The 17,619-nt window shown below is 50.1% G+C and overlaps 1 protein-coding gene across 1 annotated transcript in view; it reads left to right on the top strand.

The window, feature by feature from the left end:
- PIGU (phosphatidylinositol glycan anchor biosynthesis class U) overlaps nucleotides 1-17,619 on the top strand; it is a 95,056-nt gene that overhangs the window by 75,022 nt on the left and 2,415 nt on the right. Inside the window, exons 10-11 of the mRNA XM_012754659.2 lie at nucleotides 58-182; nucleotides 7,136-7,278. Coding sequence (XP_012610113.1) covers nucleotides 58-182; nucleotides 7,136-7,278 — 268 coding nt within the window. The remainder of the gene's footprint in view (nucleotides 1-57; nucleotides 183-7,135; nucleotides 7,279-17,619) is intronic.

The raw sequence follows: 17,619 nt of genomic DNA, 5'->3' as shown, positions 1-17,619 counted from the left end.
GGGTGGGCCGGGTCCCTGCTAATCTCTCTCTTTGTGTCTTCCCCTGCCCTGCCCCAGGGAGCACCCTGTGTTCTTCATGTTCATCCAGATTGCCATCATCTCCATCTTTAAGTCCTATCCGACGGTGGGGGACGTGGCCCTCTACATGGCCTTCTTTCCCGTGTGGAACCATCTCTACAGATGTGAGTACTCCCGCCTCTACCTGCTGGTGGCAGATTCTTGCCAGCCTGGCCCCTGGGCGAAATGGCCAGGGAGGAAGCAATTGATAGGCATTTCCTGGGCATCTTCCCTGCTGCAGCACTAGGAGAGAAGCAGGCATGAGGCACAGTATCTGTTTCTAGGTGCTATGGACTAGTGATGATAAAAATAACTGCCACTTATTAAGCACTTACTGTGTACCTGGCCACTGTGGCTCCAAGAGTGTTACATGCATTAATTAGCTCAGTTTATCGGCACACCAGCCTTTGAGGTAAGTATGCCCATTTTGCAGATGAGAAGTCTGAGGTACAGAAAGGTAGAACCACTTGTTCAAGGTCATGCGACTGGTAAGTGGAAGGCCCAGGATTGGAGTCCAGATCTGAGAACCCCTGCTCAGTGCCGTCCAGCAGGGCTTTCTGTGATGATGGAAATGTCCTACATCTGCACAGTCCAATAGAGTAGCCACTTGTGCGACTGAGAACCTGAATTTCTTATCTAAATTCATTTCAATTTAAGAAGCCACCTGTCACTAAGCTGCCATATTGAACAGCAGAACTCTATACCTTGGGCTCTGGACCATTCCCTGGTGCTGCACTCAAAGCTTCTTGGAAGGCAGATGGGCAACACAAGACTTCTCGCCCACTATGACGACTCCTTTACGCTCTAATCATCTCTTCCTCACAAGATGGTTTACAGGTGACCTATTTGTGCTGCCTAGGCCCCCAGCATTTCCCCTGGCCGGGCTCTTAGCCCTCTGGGGTGGGTTCTTTTCAGTGTTCAGGGACTCCCTTCTGGTAGACATCATTCGCCTCTGTGTCCCCAGCATCCAGGAATGAACCTGATACAAATGTTTGTGGAGTGAGTTTTTAAATCTCAGCAAGTGTTTGTAGAGTAGATTTTTAAACCTCCCTAATAAAGAGGCAGTGTCAGTGGCCCAGTGCTGCCTGACTCTCTAAGGCGTGGAAGGGAGCTGGTGAACTTTCCTTGCCTGCTCTGGGTAGACAGCAGGGTGTCAAGAATGAATTCAGGGAGTGCACACTTCAGAGGAAGTGAGTCTTTGTTGTTGTTTTGGAACCCCTGGGTGTCAACCAGGAAGTGAAACTGACCAGCTGCCTGCAAGAAACCTACCTGTAAGAGCGCCTCTAGGTGAAGATAAACAGCTGTGTGGGTGGCTGAGCCAGGGCTGCTCTTGCAGGTGACAGCCTGGTGGGGCAGTGACAAGTCTTGCCTGATTAGGAGGAGGAATTGGCATCTTCTCCCTGTGACATACCGCACAGACAGGAGTAACTCAGCCCAGCAAGCTCAGAGTCAGCTTGGGGCCCGTAGGCAGAGTGGCCAGTGACAAGTCACGAGACCACCAAAACGTACACATGCCCTGATTTGTGACAGGGTGGGTCTTGGGGACACAGAATGGTTTTTCTTTGCTGTCCATCCACACTGTGTCCCTCAGTGTCTACCTTTCATCCCATGCTGCTGAGTACTGGAGATGGATGAACTAGAGGCTGAATCCTGGCATTCCTCTGCTAGCTGCGTGTTCTCAGGAACATCATTTAACCTTTCTGAGCCTCTGGTTTTTTCATCTATCAAATAAGGAGAATATCTTTCATGGGTGTTTTAAGTTTGAGAAAGAATATATGTAAACATCCTTCACACACAAAAGTAAAACAAAAAAAAAGAAAAGAAAGATTTAAAAAAATTTAAAAAAAGAATATATCTAAAAGCCTTGTGGGTATATCATCATTAGTAATAACTATACAGGAGTTACCTACATAGTTCCATGATCAAAGCTTCAGGCTTGGTAGCCTGAGTTATTGGAATAAACATACTTTTCAAAACTTGAAATAAGCCATTTTGTGCCCTCCAGGGCAATGAGGCACAAAGAAAAAGGAAGGGGTTTCCGGAAGCCTGGATGACCCAGTAGGTGCCGTTGCGGCTGCTTGAGCAAGCAGTTTACAGGTTCAGCTCGTCTGAAGCTTCTGTAGCGAACAGTGGCTGCCGCTTCACCTCCCCGCTCCTGCAGCAGGGAACACTCATGCTTGGAGTATCTGTTTGGGGCCTGACAACTGTGAGTCATTGTACTTAGCCAAGAGCATCTTCAGGCCTGGTCCGTGGGACCTATGAGTGGACATTTTGTGAAGTCTTTAAGCCTAGGTGGAATATAGTTAATGTGGTTAGGAAATCAGGTTGAACGTTAGTTGCCAGTGCTAACATGCCCACGCCCACACTCACCTCTCTGTTTTCCTGTTCTGTCAGTGGAGAGGAGAAAAGCAATGTGGCCCTTCCCTGAATTTAGGCTCTAGACACTGCACTCTCTGGGGCTTGGGGCTGGGGTGAGTCAACAGATGCATGACTGTGGTATTAGGGAACAGCCTGCTGGCAGAGCCCGTGCCAGCCTGCCGTGGCGTGGTCCAGCAGAAAGAGCCAGTTACCAAAGCAGGGTGTGTGTGTGTGTGTTTGTGTTTTGTTTTATTAACTATTATATGGAGATAAAAGAATGTTGATAAAATACATGTAAAGGTTAATATCATAAATTCCCATGTACCTCGCATGTAGTTTAAGACAGGTGACATCACCATGACCTTTGACATCCCCAAATCCCCTCTGTGCCCCTCCTGATGGGACTGGATTTTTCAAGTGAAGTTTTATTTCTGAATGTATGAGGCTCAGAGAGGGAAAGTGACTTGGCTGAAGTTCCAGTTCGTCAATAGTGGGAGCAGAGATGGGAGAAGCCACCCTGTGGATGTGGTGGGGAACCTGATTCCAACTGGCCAAGCGACTCTGGTGAAGGGTGAACCCTTTCACCTTGTTAGGCTCTGGTCACCTCTGATATCTCTGACGCCTCCTGGAGCCTGGAACAAACTGTCCTGTGCCGTGGGTCCCCGCTCCATGTGCTCTGGCGTATAGCTTTCATTCTCTGGCCTGTGAGCCAGCAAGAGTGAGTAGCAGCTCCCCTTTCCTGCAAAGGTCACCACAGGCCAGAAGCCAACGGGATGCTGGCGTCAGTTCCTCTGAGCACATGGGAAGGTATTTTTGCAACCCTTCGTGATAGCACCCAGAGGCTGCAAGTGAGCCTCTCCTGTCTTTTTGCACTTGGTCTCCTTCCTGTCACCCTGTCTGAAATCTCTGTCTCTGGCTGGAGGCACAGATCAAAGAACCACCTGGGCTGTCGGGCCACAAGCATTTTATTATAAGAATAGTCTATATTCTTTTCAGCAAAATACTTCCAGGGGATCAGAAAGAACCACTGAGAAACGTAAATAATGATGTTAGAGTAGAATGGTAAAAAGATTTGTTTTTCTTTCTTGAGGTTGTAACATTTTTTAATGATAATAATAATTATTGTTATTGTTGGCTGGTTACAGTGGCTCATGCCTGTAATCTTAGCACTTTGGGAGGCCAAGACAGGAGGATTGCTTGAGGCCAGCAGCTGGCAACATAGCGAGAGTGAGACCTTGTCTCTACAAAATATATTTAAAAAAAAAGAATTAGCTGGGAGTAGGCGGTGAATACCTGTAGTCCCAGCTACTCAGGAGGCTGAGGCAGAAGGGTCACTTGAGCCCAGGAGTTTGAGGTTGCTGTGAACTATGGTGACACCACTGCACTCTAGTCTGGACAACAGACCCTAGCTTAACACTCTATCTCAAAAGAAAGGAAATAATAATAATAATTCTCAGTGTAAATACCCCTTTTTTCAGATTCCTTGTTCCTGGGAGTACAGGAAGAGGCAGGAGCTTCCCTGGGCAGTCTCAGGAGGCTTGAGTCATGGCTTTGACCTCTGAACTTTGAAAGCCAGAATCGTGGAAATTTCAGATTAGAAGAGAGGATCTTGCAAGCTGTCCAGGCCAGTGTCCAAATTGTGGGATTTCCCAGACCACTAATATTTCAAAAGAACTCTGGTGACAGAATCGCCAGCTTTTTATTTTGCTGAAGGCATTAAAGCAATCAACTCCCAGCCATTTATCCTCATTTCATAAAAGAAAGGACTTTTTAACAACAAAAAGACATCTATCATTTCTCAGTAAAGAAGGAGCTATAAGCTAAAAACATTCCTCCTTACCAAGGACTGTCAGCTACCTTGTCCTCCTTACTCTAACTTTGACACCACTCAGTGGCATCCCTGTTGCAGACTGTTAGCGTCTGCAGCTGCAATCCAGTGGTTCTCAGCCCCAGGTGCATGTTGGAATCACCAGGAAGCTTTGAGGGCCCCATCTCTAGCCTCTGACTTAGTCTTTAGGTGGGTGGGGGGCTCTGCACATGATTTCACTTTGCAGCCAGAGTTGAAAATCATCTGTGTCATCCTGACCCCCTTCCAGTGCATGAGCCCCTAGTATAGCATTTCTACCAAGTGCTTGTACAGCTAAGACAAGTGGCCTAAATGTTTGAGAGTTTCCCCATCCCTTAGATCTCCCAAAACTCTGACTTGGGACAAGGGACTTCTGAAGGTCAGGATCAGAGAGGAGAAGGGAACTTCCATTCATTAGTGCCTGCTGGGAACCAGGCCCAGTGCTAAATTCTTTTAAAAAAGGCCTGCTGGCCCGGTGGCTCATGCCTGTAATCCTAGCCCTCTGGGAGACTGAGGCGGGAGGATTGCTCAAGGTCAAGAGTTTGAAACTACCCTGAGCAAGAGCGAGACCCTCTCTCTACTAAAAAATAGAAAGAAATTAATTGGCCAACCAAAAATATATAGAAAAAATTAGCTGGGCATGGTGGCGCATGCCTGTAGTCCCAGCCACCTGGGAGGCTGAGGCAGGAGGATCACTTGAACCCAGGAGTTTGAGGTTGCTGTGAGCTAGGTTGATGCCGTGGCACTCTAGCCCGGGCAACAGAGTGAGACTCTGACCTGACTCAAAAAATAAATAAATAAAAGATATTATTTTAATTACTTTATTTTAAATATTCTTTAAAAAAATAAAGTATAAAGAAATAAAAGCAACATGTAACTCTATTGTCAGATAACCCCTGGTGAATTAAAAGGGAAAATAAAACACAGTGTGGTAGGCAGAGTAATATCCATCCCCTGCAAAGATGGCCAGTCATAATCCCCAGAAGCTGTCACTATGTCACCTTACATGGCAAAAGGGACTTTAAGGACCTTAGGAAGGAGAGATTATCCTGTATTATCCATGTGGCCCCAGTGTAATTACAAGAGTTTCCAAAAGTGGAAAAGGTAGAGGGAGGGGAAATATGGGAAATCTCTGTACCTTCTGCTCAATTTTGCCATGAAGCTAAGACTGCCATAAACAGAAAATTCTGTCCAGTGTTGCGGCACGTGCTTGTAGTCCCAGCTACTCCAGAGGCTGAGGCAAGAGGATCACTTGAGCCCAGGAGTTTGAGGCTGTCGTATGCTATGACCACACCTATAAATAGCCACTGCACTCCAGCCTGGGCAATGTAGCAAGACCCCATCTCAGAATAAATTCCGAAAGAAATAAAGTCTATTTTTTAACCAGTGGAAGACGGGGGCAGAAGAAGAGGTCGGAGTGATGCAATGTAAGAATTCCTCAATTTGCCATTGCTGGGTCTGAGGCTGGAAAGGAGTCCTAGCTGGGGAATGCAGACAGCCTCTAGATGCGGGAGAACACAGTGGGCTCTGCAGCCTCCAGAGGAAGTGCAGCCCTGCTGGTATCTTGATTTTAGCCTGTGAGACCCATTTTGGATTCTGACCTCCAGAACTCTGTTATGATAAATCATATTGTTTAAACTGCTAAGTTCGAGGGGATTTCTTATAGCAGCAGTGGAAAACTAACATACGCATTAATACATCTAGGCCATTTTTTTCACATATCTTTTTGTTTAGTCCACATGACACTATGACGAAGTATGCATCTTAGCCTTGTTTCAGAGATGAGGGAGCTGAGGCTTAGAGAAACTTGCTAATAAATGAAAGAGTAGGGGCCGGGTGTGGTGGCTCACACCTTTAATCCTAGCACTCTGGGTGGGCAGATTGCTCGAGGTCAGGAGTTCAAAACCAGCCTGAGTAAGAGTGAGACCCCCGTCTCTACTATAAATAGAAGGAAATTAATTGGCCAACTAATATATATAGAAAAAATCAGCCGGGTATGGTGGCGCATGCCTGTAGTCCCAGCTACTTGGGAGGCTGAGCCAGTAGGATTGCTTGAGCACAGGAGTTTGAGGTTGCTGTGAGGTAGGCTGACACCATGGCACTCACTCTAGCCTGGGCAACAAAGCTAGACTCTGTCTCAAAAAAAAATAAATGACAGAGCAGGATTTTAACCAAGGTCTGTGCCCGGCCATCACACTGCCCTTCCCAGAGCCAGTCTGCCCTTGCCTTCGGACCACCCTGCGCCTCTGGGAGAGCTTTCTCCCTGGTGGATCAGACATCTCTTCTGGGAGAAGGGAGTGGTGTCATGTCAGTGAGGCAGCATGTCAAAAAGAGGTTATTTAAGTTATCATCTGAGGAAGGATGAGGTTTGAAGAACAAGGCAGGGGACCCAAGACACTAGTTAAGGAGAATGAAAAACACATTCCTAAGACCTAGGACTGTGGCACCGTAGAGACCCATGGAAGGGCTCTAATCTCCACGGTTCATGCTGGGGTTCCCATCCACAAGCCAGCATGGCCAGTAGCACCCTGCTTGGGGAGAGGGGTGAAGTTAGTCTTGGACACCCAAGATTAGGGGTGGGGAGTGTTGTCATCCCAAAATGCCCTTTTCAGTGCCCATATGGGCATTCATAGCATTGCTACTATAGCTGGTCTTCAGCCAGCCAGACCTTCAGTGGGAGGAAAGATCCAGGTCTAGAAACTCCTACCAGCTGCAGGTCTAGGGGCCATTGGGGCTGTGGGGTCTGGGGGCTCAGGGCTGTGAGGTTTGCTGCCTGGCCCCCCCAGTGCCTCTGCCTTTGGGGTACATGTGGCTCAGCAGGGAGAAGGTGCCTAAGAGAGCATTGGGCTAACTGTGGCCATCTTGTCTTTGCAGTCCTGCGAAACATCTTCGTCCTCACCTGCATCATCGTCGTCTGCTCCCTGCTCTTCCCTGTCCTCTGGCACCTCTGGATTTATGCGGGAAGTGCCAACTCTAATTTCTTTTATGCCATCACACTGACCTTCAACATTGGGCAGGTAAGAGTTGAGGACAGCACAGGGACAGGGATTCATTGTGTAGCCTCTGGCATTCAAGCAAGGCCTTGGGTTCTGCATACGAGGGCTTCAGACGTGACGGAGGGACAGTTACTCTCCTCAAGTAGCTCCCTTCCCATGGAGAGGACAGGGAAGTGGGAGCTGTGTGCCACAGCGTCTGGCCCGCAGTTGCTGGGCACCATGCTGAGGGTGTTGAATTCTCCGAGCCAGCCTGTAAGACACAGTGTTTCCCTGTTTTACAAATGAGGGTCTCAGGCTCAAGGTCACTGGAGGAGCCAAGAACCAAATTTAGGGAAGGCTTGATTTCTAAGGTACCCTCTTTCTGCAGTGGTACCTGGGGGGTGTGGCACCCACAGTGAGTGGCAGAGTGAGGAGGGGAGGGCAGGGCGAGAGGAGGAAAGGCTTCCCAGACTGCGTGGACAGCAGGAGCTGAGAAGTGGTGTGGTGGCTGTTGGCAAGTTGAGCATGAGTTGCACAGCTGGGAGTGGCGGAGAGGAGGCTGGGGGGGTCACAGACAGCGGGGGAGGACCAGCATGGAGCTCGGTCTCCCCTGACCCTGGGAAAGCCTGTCCCTCTGGTCCACAGAGCAAGGTCCTCAAGCATCAGAATCACTAGGGGGCTTATTAGAAATGCAGATTCCCTGTGGTTGTGTTTTAAATCCTGTAATGATGTTGTGACTGTCCCAAGTACATGGCTCTGATTGAAAAAGGATAGATTCCCTGATCCCACTCCTAGAAATCTTGATTCAGTGTGGAATACGAGGCCAGGAATTTGCATTTTTGTCAAGCTTTCCCAGACATTCTGCGGCAGGGGCTCTAGCAAACCCCATGGAGAGTCATCCAGCCTTCTTGGAACTTCCCTTCTCCACTGTGCTGCCTCCTTTCAGGTCAGGCTCTGTCCTCGTCCTTAAGGTCTTATGGGAACCACTTGTACCATTTACCATTTCAATTGGCATTGGCACAGCCAAGCATTTCCTGTGCTTAATGGACTGGCTGGGAAGTGGGGCTGGCTGGGAAGACTAATGATGCCAGTGAATAATCCCCAGGGAAATTCTTGCCTCCAAGGGTAGCTGCTGGGAACGAAGGGAGTTAGGGCTTTTTCAGTGAGTGATGGGACTGGTATTTCCTGCGTGGACATTTCTAATGTCCAGCCTAGCCACTTATCTCGGTTTGTGAACAGCAGGAGGAGAGAGAGAGGGCCCAGAAACCTGGGTGGGACCAGCCAGAGGCCTGTTCTGCCTCCCACAGTAGCTGGTGTTGGCAAAGGCGTGGCACCTCCTGCCTGTGTCCCGTGCAGGCACATCTCTGCAGGGGTGCACTTGGTATCCTGAAAGAATCCAGAAGGTTGCGCTGGCTCTTCTGGCTTGCTGGAATCTCCTCACTTTTCCTTACAGCCCAGTGGTGGCTGGCATGGACGGCTTCAGGCCTGCCCTGGGCCTCTGGGGAGGATGTCGAGCTCCACAGAAGTAGCCCACAGCATGTTATCTTGTCACAAGTATCAAGTTTAGGCCTAGAAATACAGAAGCATCCATGGAACTTGCCAGATAGCAGCTTTCTTCCCTGAGGCTGCCTTCTTGAGGGAAGGGGCTCTATAAGTGGCATGCGGGTGTTTGCAGGTGGCCAGGTGCCATCGGAGGCAGGAGAAACTGAATTATTGGAAAGAGAGGGATTGGGGTCGGGGTGGGAACTGAAGGCAGGAGGATCAAGTGTTAGTAGCTAAGCTAGAGAAAAAACCAGCTGGACGTTGGCATTATCACATGCCTTTTTTCCCCTTAATCTCTTTTTAAAATATATTTGTAATCAAGTAATACATGATTTCCTTGTTGTTGGGGAAAGAAGTCAAACAAGTTATAAGGATAGGGAGTGAAAGGTCAAGATCTGCCCGAGCCCGGCCCCCGTCTGCCCAGCACAGCTGCGCTCACTGGGCTCAGTCTGGCGTGTGTCTCTGCAGGGCTGTGCATTCACACACAGCAGTGGTACCAACTCTCACAGAGCTTTTTTATTTATATAGGTAAATGGCATCCTTCTCTAAGTGCTGTTCTTTGCTGTTTCTCACTTAATGATCTTGAGACAATTTTTTTAACGGCTCTGTGATACCGATGGTTGGGCTGCTCCGTGACTTACTGGACTAGGTACACCCCTGCCGGTGGGCACTGGAGTTGCTTCTGGTCATTTTGCTACTCTACATGGGAGAGACTTGCTTATCCCTCCACAAATTCTTGTGCACATGTGCCAGTGTTTTTTAGGACAGATGCCAAATGGCGGGATTTGCTGGGTCAGAGGGCATATGTAGCTCATGTCTTTGGCAGGTATTGCCAAGTTGCCCTTCGGACAGGCCGTACCAACCCACAGGCCTCCCAGCAGGGGCCCAGCTACACCCTGCCCCCACCTTGAGCCAGCAAGTTGTTCAGGAATCTGGCACACCTGTGTCATCAGCCTCCTCGGGTCACCTCTGTTGGTCAAGTGCTTCCTGGGGCTGTCGGCTTTGGCCTTTATTGCTGCTGCTGCCAGATTACTAAAGGGGTGTGTCACTTGGGGCCACTTGCTCACTGAGGCAGTCACTGAAGTCATACCTTGGTCCTGGAGCCCTGACTGAGATAGAAGAGCCCCCCATCATGAAGTTTGTACTATCCCTGCCCTCGGGCCTGTTGGTAACCCCAGGGTACAAAATGAGATCTTTGGAGTTTTACTGAGAGTTCAGTGTCACCTCCTCAGAGAGGCGTTTCATGGGCTCCTCCTGCTCACTGTCTCTTTCTCAGTGCCCTGCTTGTGTCCTTCATAGCATTTACACAATTTGTAACTTTATATTACTTACATTTGCTCCCCTCCCTGCCTCTACCACTAGCCTGTGAGCTCCATGAAGGCAATGATCTGCCTGTACTCCCATCACAAGGTCCCCAGCTACCAGCTCAGCGCTTGGCACAGAGCACCGGCTCAGCAAATGTTTGTTGAATGAATGAATGAATCAGAGATAGCCGGGAGAACCATGTGTGATTAATGACCAGGTGTGCAGAGAGTAACTGCTGGAGGGATCCAAAGGAACAGGATCCGTCTCCTGTCATGAGTGGTCAGGGAAAGCCACAGGGGACAAGGAGTAGGAGCTGGGCCTTTTAGACTGGTAGGGTAAGAGAGGAAGGGGAGAAGGGGCAAACCACCCCTGCTGGCTGAGGTCAGTGGTAGCAGCTCTGTCTCCCACCCTTCTCCATCCTGTGCTGGAACCTGGTCTCTGTGGCTGGCAAAGCCCCTGTGTGTCCGGCACGGCCCAAGCCCAGCGCCTGCTTCGTGTGGCCTACAGTCAATGCTTCCATTAAGACGAGTGGCACGTGGGGATGCGTTCTCACCCTGCAGCCTGCTCTCCTGAGCCCTTCTAGCTGGAAGGTGCCTGATACTCACCTGGCCCTCATTCTCCCCTCTCTGTGCAAGACAGACCTGAGCTGTCCTGGGAACCAGATGAGTACAGGTTTCAAAGAAGCATCCAGAACCTGGAACATTGTTGTTGACATCAGTAGCTGAATATAAAGCACATTTATGTATAGATTATTAATTACACCAGCAGGTAAGCCAGTGACTGAGGCCCCGTCCTTTCCCCTGGGGGCATTAGGTATTTTTCAGCACGTGGCACGGATCATTTGCTAGTTATGATTGTGCCTCAGAGTCAGTAACAGTAAGTGACAACAATAAACCGTCCATGGGTGTGTGCATGAGTGTGAGAGAGGAGCAGGGGTCGACACCGGTTGACTGCCTAAGGTGCCCCCACTTCCTCACTGTGTGACCTTCAGCAAGTGATTTAACCTCCCTGGGTTGCAGTTTCCCAGTCTCAGAAACCAGGATGCTAATCTCTGTGTCCTAGGGTGCTGAGAGGCTGGGACACAGCGTGTGGGTCCCCATGCCATCATGCACGTGTTGACGTGGGAAGTAGCAAGAGCAGCAAGCCCTTCAACACCCAAAGCAGATTCTGAGAGACACAGTCAGTCCCGTAAACCAAGGGAAGGAGAACAATCTCCCTCTTCTTTTTATTTTAATCCTTTTATTTTGTGGGTCAGTGACTAGAAGAAAAATATTGGTTCAAGTATTACATCTAAAGGAAAAGGAACTTGTTTAAATTTAGCTTTTTGAAAGAGTAAAGTGTCCCACTCACCCTAATTGAGTTGACAAGCAGGGAACATCAGGAGATCTTTCCCCACACTTATTATTAATAGTGGCTTGTGTTTTGGGAGCACTTGCTAGGGACTGGCCTTCAGGATCCCTGTAATCTTCGGGATCACATACTCATGTGGCCATCTGGAGCTTTCCCTGCGTGTTTACATAGACTCCGCTCATGGAGAGAGAGGTTTATTTGTGTGTGTAAGTGTTTTATTATGGGCATCATTATGAAAGTATGACTTTTTTCCTTTTAATAAAACATCTTGGTGGCCGGGTGCGGTGGCTCACGCCTGTAATCCTAGCACTCTGGGAGGCCGAGGCAGGCAGATTGCTCAAGGTCAGGAGTTCCAAACCAGCCTGAGCAAGAGCGAGACCCCGTCTCTACTATAAATAGAAAGAAATTAATTGGCCAACTAATATATATAGAAAAAATTAACTGGGCATGGTGGCGCATGCCTATAGTCCCAGCTACTTGGGAGGCTGAGGCAGGAGGATTGCTTGAGCCCAGGAGTTTGAGGTTGCTGTGAGCTAGGCTGACGCCACGGCACTCACTTTAACCTGGGCAACAAAGCGAGACTCTGTCTCAAAAAAAAAAAAATCTTGGTGATCTTTCCTTGCTCATATATGAGGGAGGAACCTTAGTGTCCTGCATATGTGGACCTGCCACGCTTTATGTAACTACTCTCTCCCTGACAGCCTTCACATTTTTCCTTTTATTTTTCATTATAAAGAAAATCTACCCTGGTGAGGTGGCTCATTCCTGTAATCCCAGCAATTTAGGAGGCCGGGGCAGGAGTATCACTTATGCCCAGGAGTTCAAGATCAGCCTGGGCAACATAGCAAGAGCCAGTCTCTTAAAAAAATTTTTTTTAGGCGAGGCGTGGTGGCTCACACCTGTAACCCTAATACTTTGAGAGGCCGAGGTGGGAGGATCGCTCGGGGTCCGGAGTTCGAAACTAGCCTGAGCAAGAGCAAGACCCCGTCTCTACTAAAAATAGAAAGAAATTAATTGGCCAACTAAAAATATATAGAAAAAATTAGCCGGGCATGGTGGCACATGCCTGTAGTCCCAGCTACTCAGGAGGCTGAGGCAGCAGGATTGCTTGAGCCCAGGAGTTTGAGGTTGCTGTGAGCTAGGCTGAAGCCACAGCACTCTAGCCCAGGCAACAGAGTGAGACTCTGTCTCAAAAAAAAAAAAAAAAAAAAATTTTTTTTAAAGGAATCTGTTTCATCTTCATAACAGCCCTTTGATGGAAGCAATATTATCATCTCATGATCAAATGAGGAAGCTGAGGCTTGAACGGGTTAGAGACTCACCCAAAGTCACAAATCTAGGAAGCATTTACTGATTCAGGGTCTTGTTTATCACATTCTCTTGCTCCCTTCCTCTCTCATCCTGGTGGCTGGCCTGAGAGCCCCGCTCCTGCTCTGTGTCTGCATCCAAAACAGATTTCTCTGCCCTCCCAAGCAGGATCTAGAACACAATTCTACAAGCTGCTGCCTCTTTGCTGTGAGGGGCCAACCCCAACCCCCTCCCTGTGCTGCAGACCCTGCAGATACTGGCCAGCCCTGCTGTGGCCATTCTCCTGTCTCCAGGGAGGCCTGGTACCAACCTCCAGCATGTTGGTCCCTGCTCAGGACTCACTTATTCACTCCAGCACAAATGACACCACTGTCCTGTCCCTGCAGTTGCCTCTCAGTTGGCCTGGTGTGCCATTCTGAGAGATGGGGCAAGTGGGGAAATGCTTGGGGACATGCTGGGTGGACATCAGTGGCTGGTGGTGTGTAGCCCCCACTTGTGGCTGGTGAGTGGCCCATCTCAGGTTTATTCCTGCAGGTTGTGTGTAGCCCTGGCTGCAAGATCCTAGGTCTGTGTGTGGGAAGATTTGTTTCTCCAGACATGAGGTGTCTGTGGCCCAGGCTGGAGCCTGTGTCCTTGTCCAGCTGAGTGTGCATATTTACTTTTCTTCTTCAATTGGTGGCATTTTTTTTTTTTAAAACAGAGTCTCACTCTGTCACCCAAGTTAGAGTGTGTTGGAGTCAGCCTAGCTCACAGCAACTTCAAACTCCTGGGCTCAAGCAATCCTGCTGCCTCAGCCTCCTGAGTAGCTGGGACTGCAGGCATGTGCCACCATGCCCGGCTAATTTTTCTATTTTTAGTAGAGACAGGGTCTCAATCTTGCTCAGGTTGGTCTCAAACTCCTAAGTTCAAGCAATCCTCCTGCCTCAGCCTCCCAGAGTGCTAGGATTACAGGCTTGAGCCACTGCGCCCGGCCATCTGGTGGCATTTTGTCAAGGTCTTAGTTCATTCCTTTGTCCGTCCAGTACCAACATCCCGAGCTTGTCTCTCACAGGCCCTTTCCAGCCTGCCCCACCTCCAGTGCCTAGAAAAGCCAGGGTTAAACACAGCAGGGCAAGGCCGGCAGGAAGGCCTGGGCTCTGGAAGCCCAAACTCCACAGCCACTCCCAGCCCCATCCTCCCTGGCTGGCTGGCCTTAGGCAAGTGACACCACTCCTAGGGGAGCTAGTTTGTTTATTTACAAATATTAATTAGACACTTGCTGTACACCAGGCACTCTGCTAGGGGTGAGTGAGACACAGCCCTGCTTCCAAGGAGCCCACAGTCTGTGGAGAGAGAGAAAAGGACATAGGCAGGACAGGGCAGCATGACAGCACTGGGCATGCTGCTTGGGGAGGGATCCTGAGGGACGTGTAGGATCTAACTGGGTTTTAGGTGGCAGGGAGACATGGATGAGGGTGGGGGCAGGGAATGAGAAGAGCACATGTAAGGGGTGCTGTGTGCTGCTGGCAGCTTTGTGGCACTGGCCACGCCACTTACTGGGGAGTGAGGCCATTTCAGGTGGCAGTGTCAGAGCCACGTGGCCCTCGGGGGCCTCCTCATGCTGAGGTCCAGACTGAACCTTTGGTTTTAAGGTGAGGACAAATGTGATCAGATTCATGCTCTGAAATCCTCCCTCTGCTGGGAAGGGAGGGTGAGGGGTGAGCGGCAGGAATCTGGCAGGGAGAAGCTGTTGAAATCTGGCACAGGCCCGGGTAATCTCGGTGTCCTCCACCTGGGAGGGTGGTGGTAAGATCTCAACGTGGGAAAGGCTCTATGAATTGAAAAGCGCCACATGGGTGACAGTTGCTCTTGTAGCCCCAGTCTTCGGTCTTACCTTGTGACCTGCAGCCCCTGGGACAGTCCAGCCATTTCACTGTTTTGCTGGAGGGTGGAGCTGTCCTCTCTACCGTGTCCTCCCACATGCCCGTCAGGCCTTCGAGTTGGCAGGTCACGCCAAAGCCCCATCCAGCTCCGCAGTCGGCCGCCAGCCTCCTCTGCTCCCAGCTCCCTCAATCCCAGGCAGGTGGGCAGGGGAGGCTGCGCTTTGCTGTGATGACCACATGCGTCCCTTGGTGCAGGCCGGTTGTCAAATGTCAGTGTCTCCAGCAGGGAGCAAGAGGCCCAGGGAACCAGGACATGCCTGGGTGGCAGCACCCGTTTCTCTAGGAAGCTACAGCCCAGGGGCACGTGGCGGCTGAGTCTGCTATTTCAAGACACACTGAATTAACAACCTTTACTGGCTTGGAATTCTCACACATTTATTTTGCTTTTTCCAAAAAAACTTTGCTCTTTATTGGCTGATCGACAGGGCTGTGACCTGGGGAGAGCAGTCTCGGCAGGGTGTGAAGGTACATGAAGCGTCAGCCACGTAGCAGGACGCAGCACGCTTGGGTGCAGACTCTGAGGGACCGTGGGGTGACGGGGCACACTCGGGTCGGCTCGACGGGCAGCTCTGGTGTTGCAGCCTGAGCGCACTTCACTGCCGTGTGCCCCTGGGCGGGCCCCTTAGCCCCTGTGCTTCTGGAAGTGAGGGTTGTTGCCCTCCCCTAGGGAGCTGTAAAGAGTCAGTGTGGTTTTTTGTTAAAGGGGCTGGCCCAGGGCACATGCTCAGAAGACATTGTTCCCTGTCTCTCCTGTCCTACCCTGCGTGGAGTGAGATGTTTCATGCCACTTCAGACTTGCCCTCTCTGTCCCTGGCCATCCTTTTGTCAGCTGCCCCGTTAACTCTTCACCATGGCCCAGAGGGGAGCAACCCTGGAGCCCTCGAAGCTGCCAGTGAGAGGACTGTGACTGAGCCATCCCTGGGGGACGTGCTGAGGAGGTGGGGACCAGCAAGCGACTCCCAAAGTGCAGCCCTGTGCTGCGCCGGGCCACAGAGTTGGAGCAGATGCCGCTCCATTTGGTTAGGAGGCCAGGGAGCAGTGACTTCACTTTGGGGGGGGTCACATCACTGAGTGTGCAGTTAGAGAAGCCTCCAGGTGGGAAATGGCACCTCTTGAGGGATCAATAGTTACCTGGTCCTTGACAAAATGCAGGCTGCTGGGGTGGGCGTGTGTGAGGGCAGAGGGGAGCAAGGGAGCTTCCAAGCAGGCACTCGAAGGGCTCTCTCTGCGTGTGCGTGTACACTCATGTGCGCACCCTCGGCAGGGAGGACGGGGGGGGTGTTGTTTCCCAGCAAGAGGTGGCTGCGGGAGGAAAGGGGCCGAGTGGGAAGTCAGAGGAGGATGCACAGGACACACAACTGCCGGAGGAGGGAGGCAGGGGCTCAGCTGCTTCAGGTGAGGGGAGAGAGGGCAGCCATGCTCTGGGTCCCTAAGTCCAGGTGAGTAATAAACTGAGCTTATGCTTTCATTTTACAGGTGAGGAAAATGCAGCTTAGGGCGCAATAAGAGACTTAGGCAGGGTCACCCAGTCACTGACATGCCCATGCTGTTTCCACTGCCGCTTGCCCACCTCGCCCCTGCCCAGCCCGGGCAAAGGGGCCCTGGTCTGCAGCTGCCATGTGGGCTGGATCCTAGGCCCTGGGAAATCCCGTCTCCTCACAGTTCGGATGGAAAGCCCCAAGGCCAGAAGAGGTCATCTCAGCCGGCCTATGACCAGCTGTGGGCTTCCCTCAGAAAGAGCCAGGCCTCCAGGCCACTTGGTGTCCTCTCCCGGGGGGCAGGGCACCCCCTCAGACTGATGACACTTAGCACTGTGTGGCCAAGCAGGCACACAGGGCTCTTTCCCCCACCCGTTTTATTATGCAGATCTTCACACACAGGAAGATGAGAGATTTAACGTGGAACCCACCACCCAGAGTCCACCACTGATGTTCTTCTATACTTGTTCTATCACAGCATCCTTCCCTCAGTCCATCTTGGTTTTTTGGTATATTTCATATTGAGGTGCAGCCATTAGTACATTTCCTGGTAAATATCTCAGTATGTGTATCATTAACTAGAGTTCATTATTTGTTTACATTTTTGTTACTTAAAACTTAGCTACAGTGAAAAATGCAAATCTTAATGTACACTTGCTGAAGCCCCCTTCTCAGCAAAACGTTTCTGAGGTTCATTCATGTTGTTACATATAACAATAACTCAGTGCTTTTTATTTTTTAATTATTTTTATTTATTTATTTATTTATTTTTGAGATAGAGTTTCACTATGTTGCCCTGGTGAGTCTTGAACTCCTGGGCTCAAGCGATTCTCTTGCCTCAGCCTCCTGCATAGCTGTGACTACAGGCACGTGCCACCATGCCCCGCTAGCTCACTACTTTTTAAATAAACTTTTAATTTTGGAATCATTTTAGATTTATAGAAAAGTTGCAAAAATAGAACAGAGAGTTTCCATATGTCCCACACTGGGTTTCCTGTGTTGTTGACATCGTGTGATACCATGGTGTACTTGTCAGAACTAAGAAACTACCCTCGATACAGGGCTGGTGCTGTTAGTGTAAGACACCAGACTTGATTTGGGTTTCACTGGTTTTTCCAGTTGTGTCCTCTGCCAGGCCCTATCCTGGGACTGCATTGCACTGGTCCTTGCTCTGCCTCTTAGTCTTTATTTGTGACCTTGACAGTCCTTTGAGTAGCACCAGCCAGGTATCTTGTATAATGTTACCCAATTTAGGTTTGTCTGACGCTTTTCTTAAGATTGTCCTGTGGTTATGGGTTTTGGGCAAGAATACCCCAGGTGAAGGGCCCTATTCATCACATCCTGTGGGGACATGCTAACCACATGGTTTCAGGCTAATGTGAGCCTTCAGCACTTGGTTGGGACAGTGGCTGCCAGGTTTCTCCCCTATACATGTGCTATTCCCTTTCTGTGCTGCGAGCAGGAAGTGAGTCACTAAG

Source organism: Microcebus murinus, chromosome 16 (assembly GCF_040939455.1).
Source record: "Microcebus murinus isolate Inina chromosome 16, M.murinus_Inina_mat1.0, whole genome shotgun sequence".
NCBI lineage: Eukaryota > Metazoa > Chordata > Mammalia > Primates > Cheirogaleidae > Microcebus > Microcebus murinus.
Note: the sequence above shows the minus strand (reverse complement) of the source record. Positions and strands in the feature narration are given on the sequence as shown.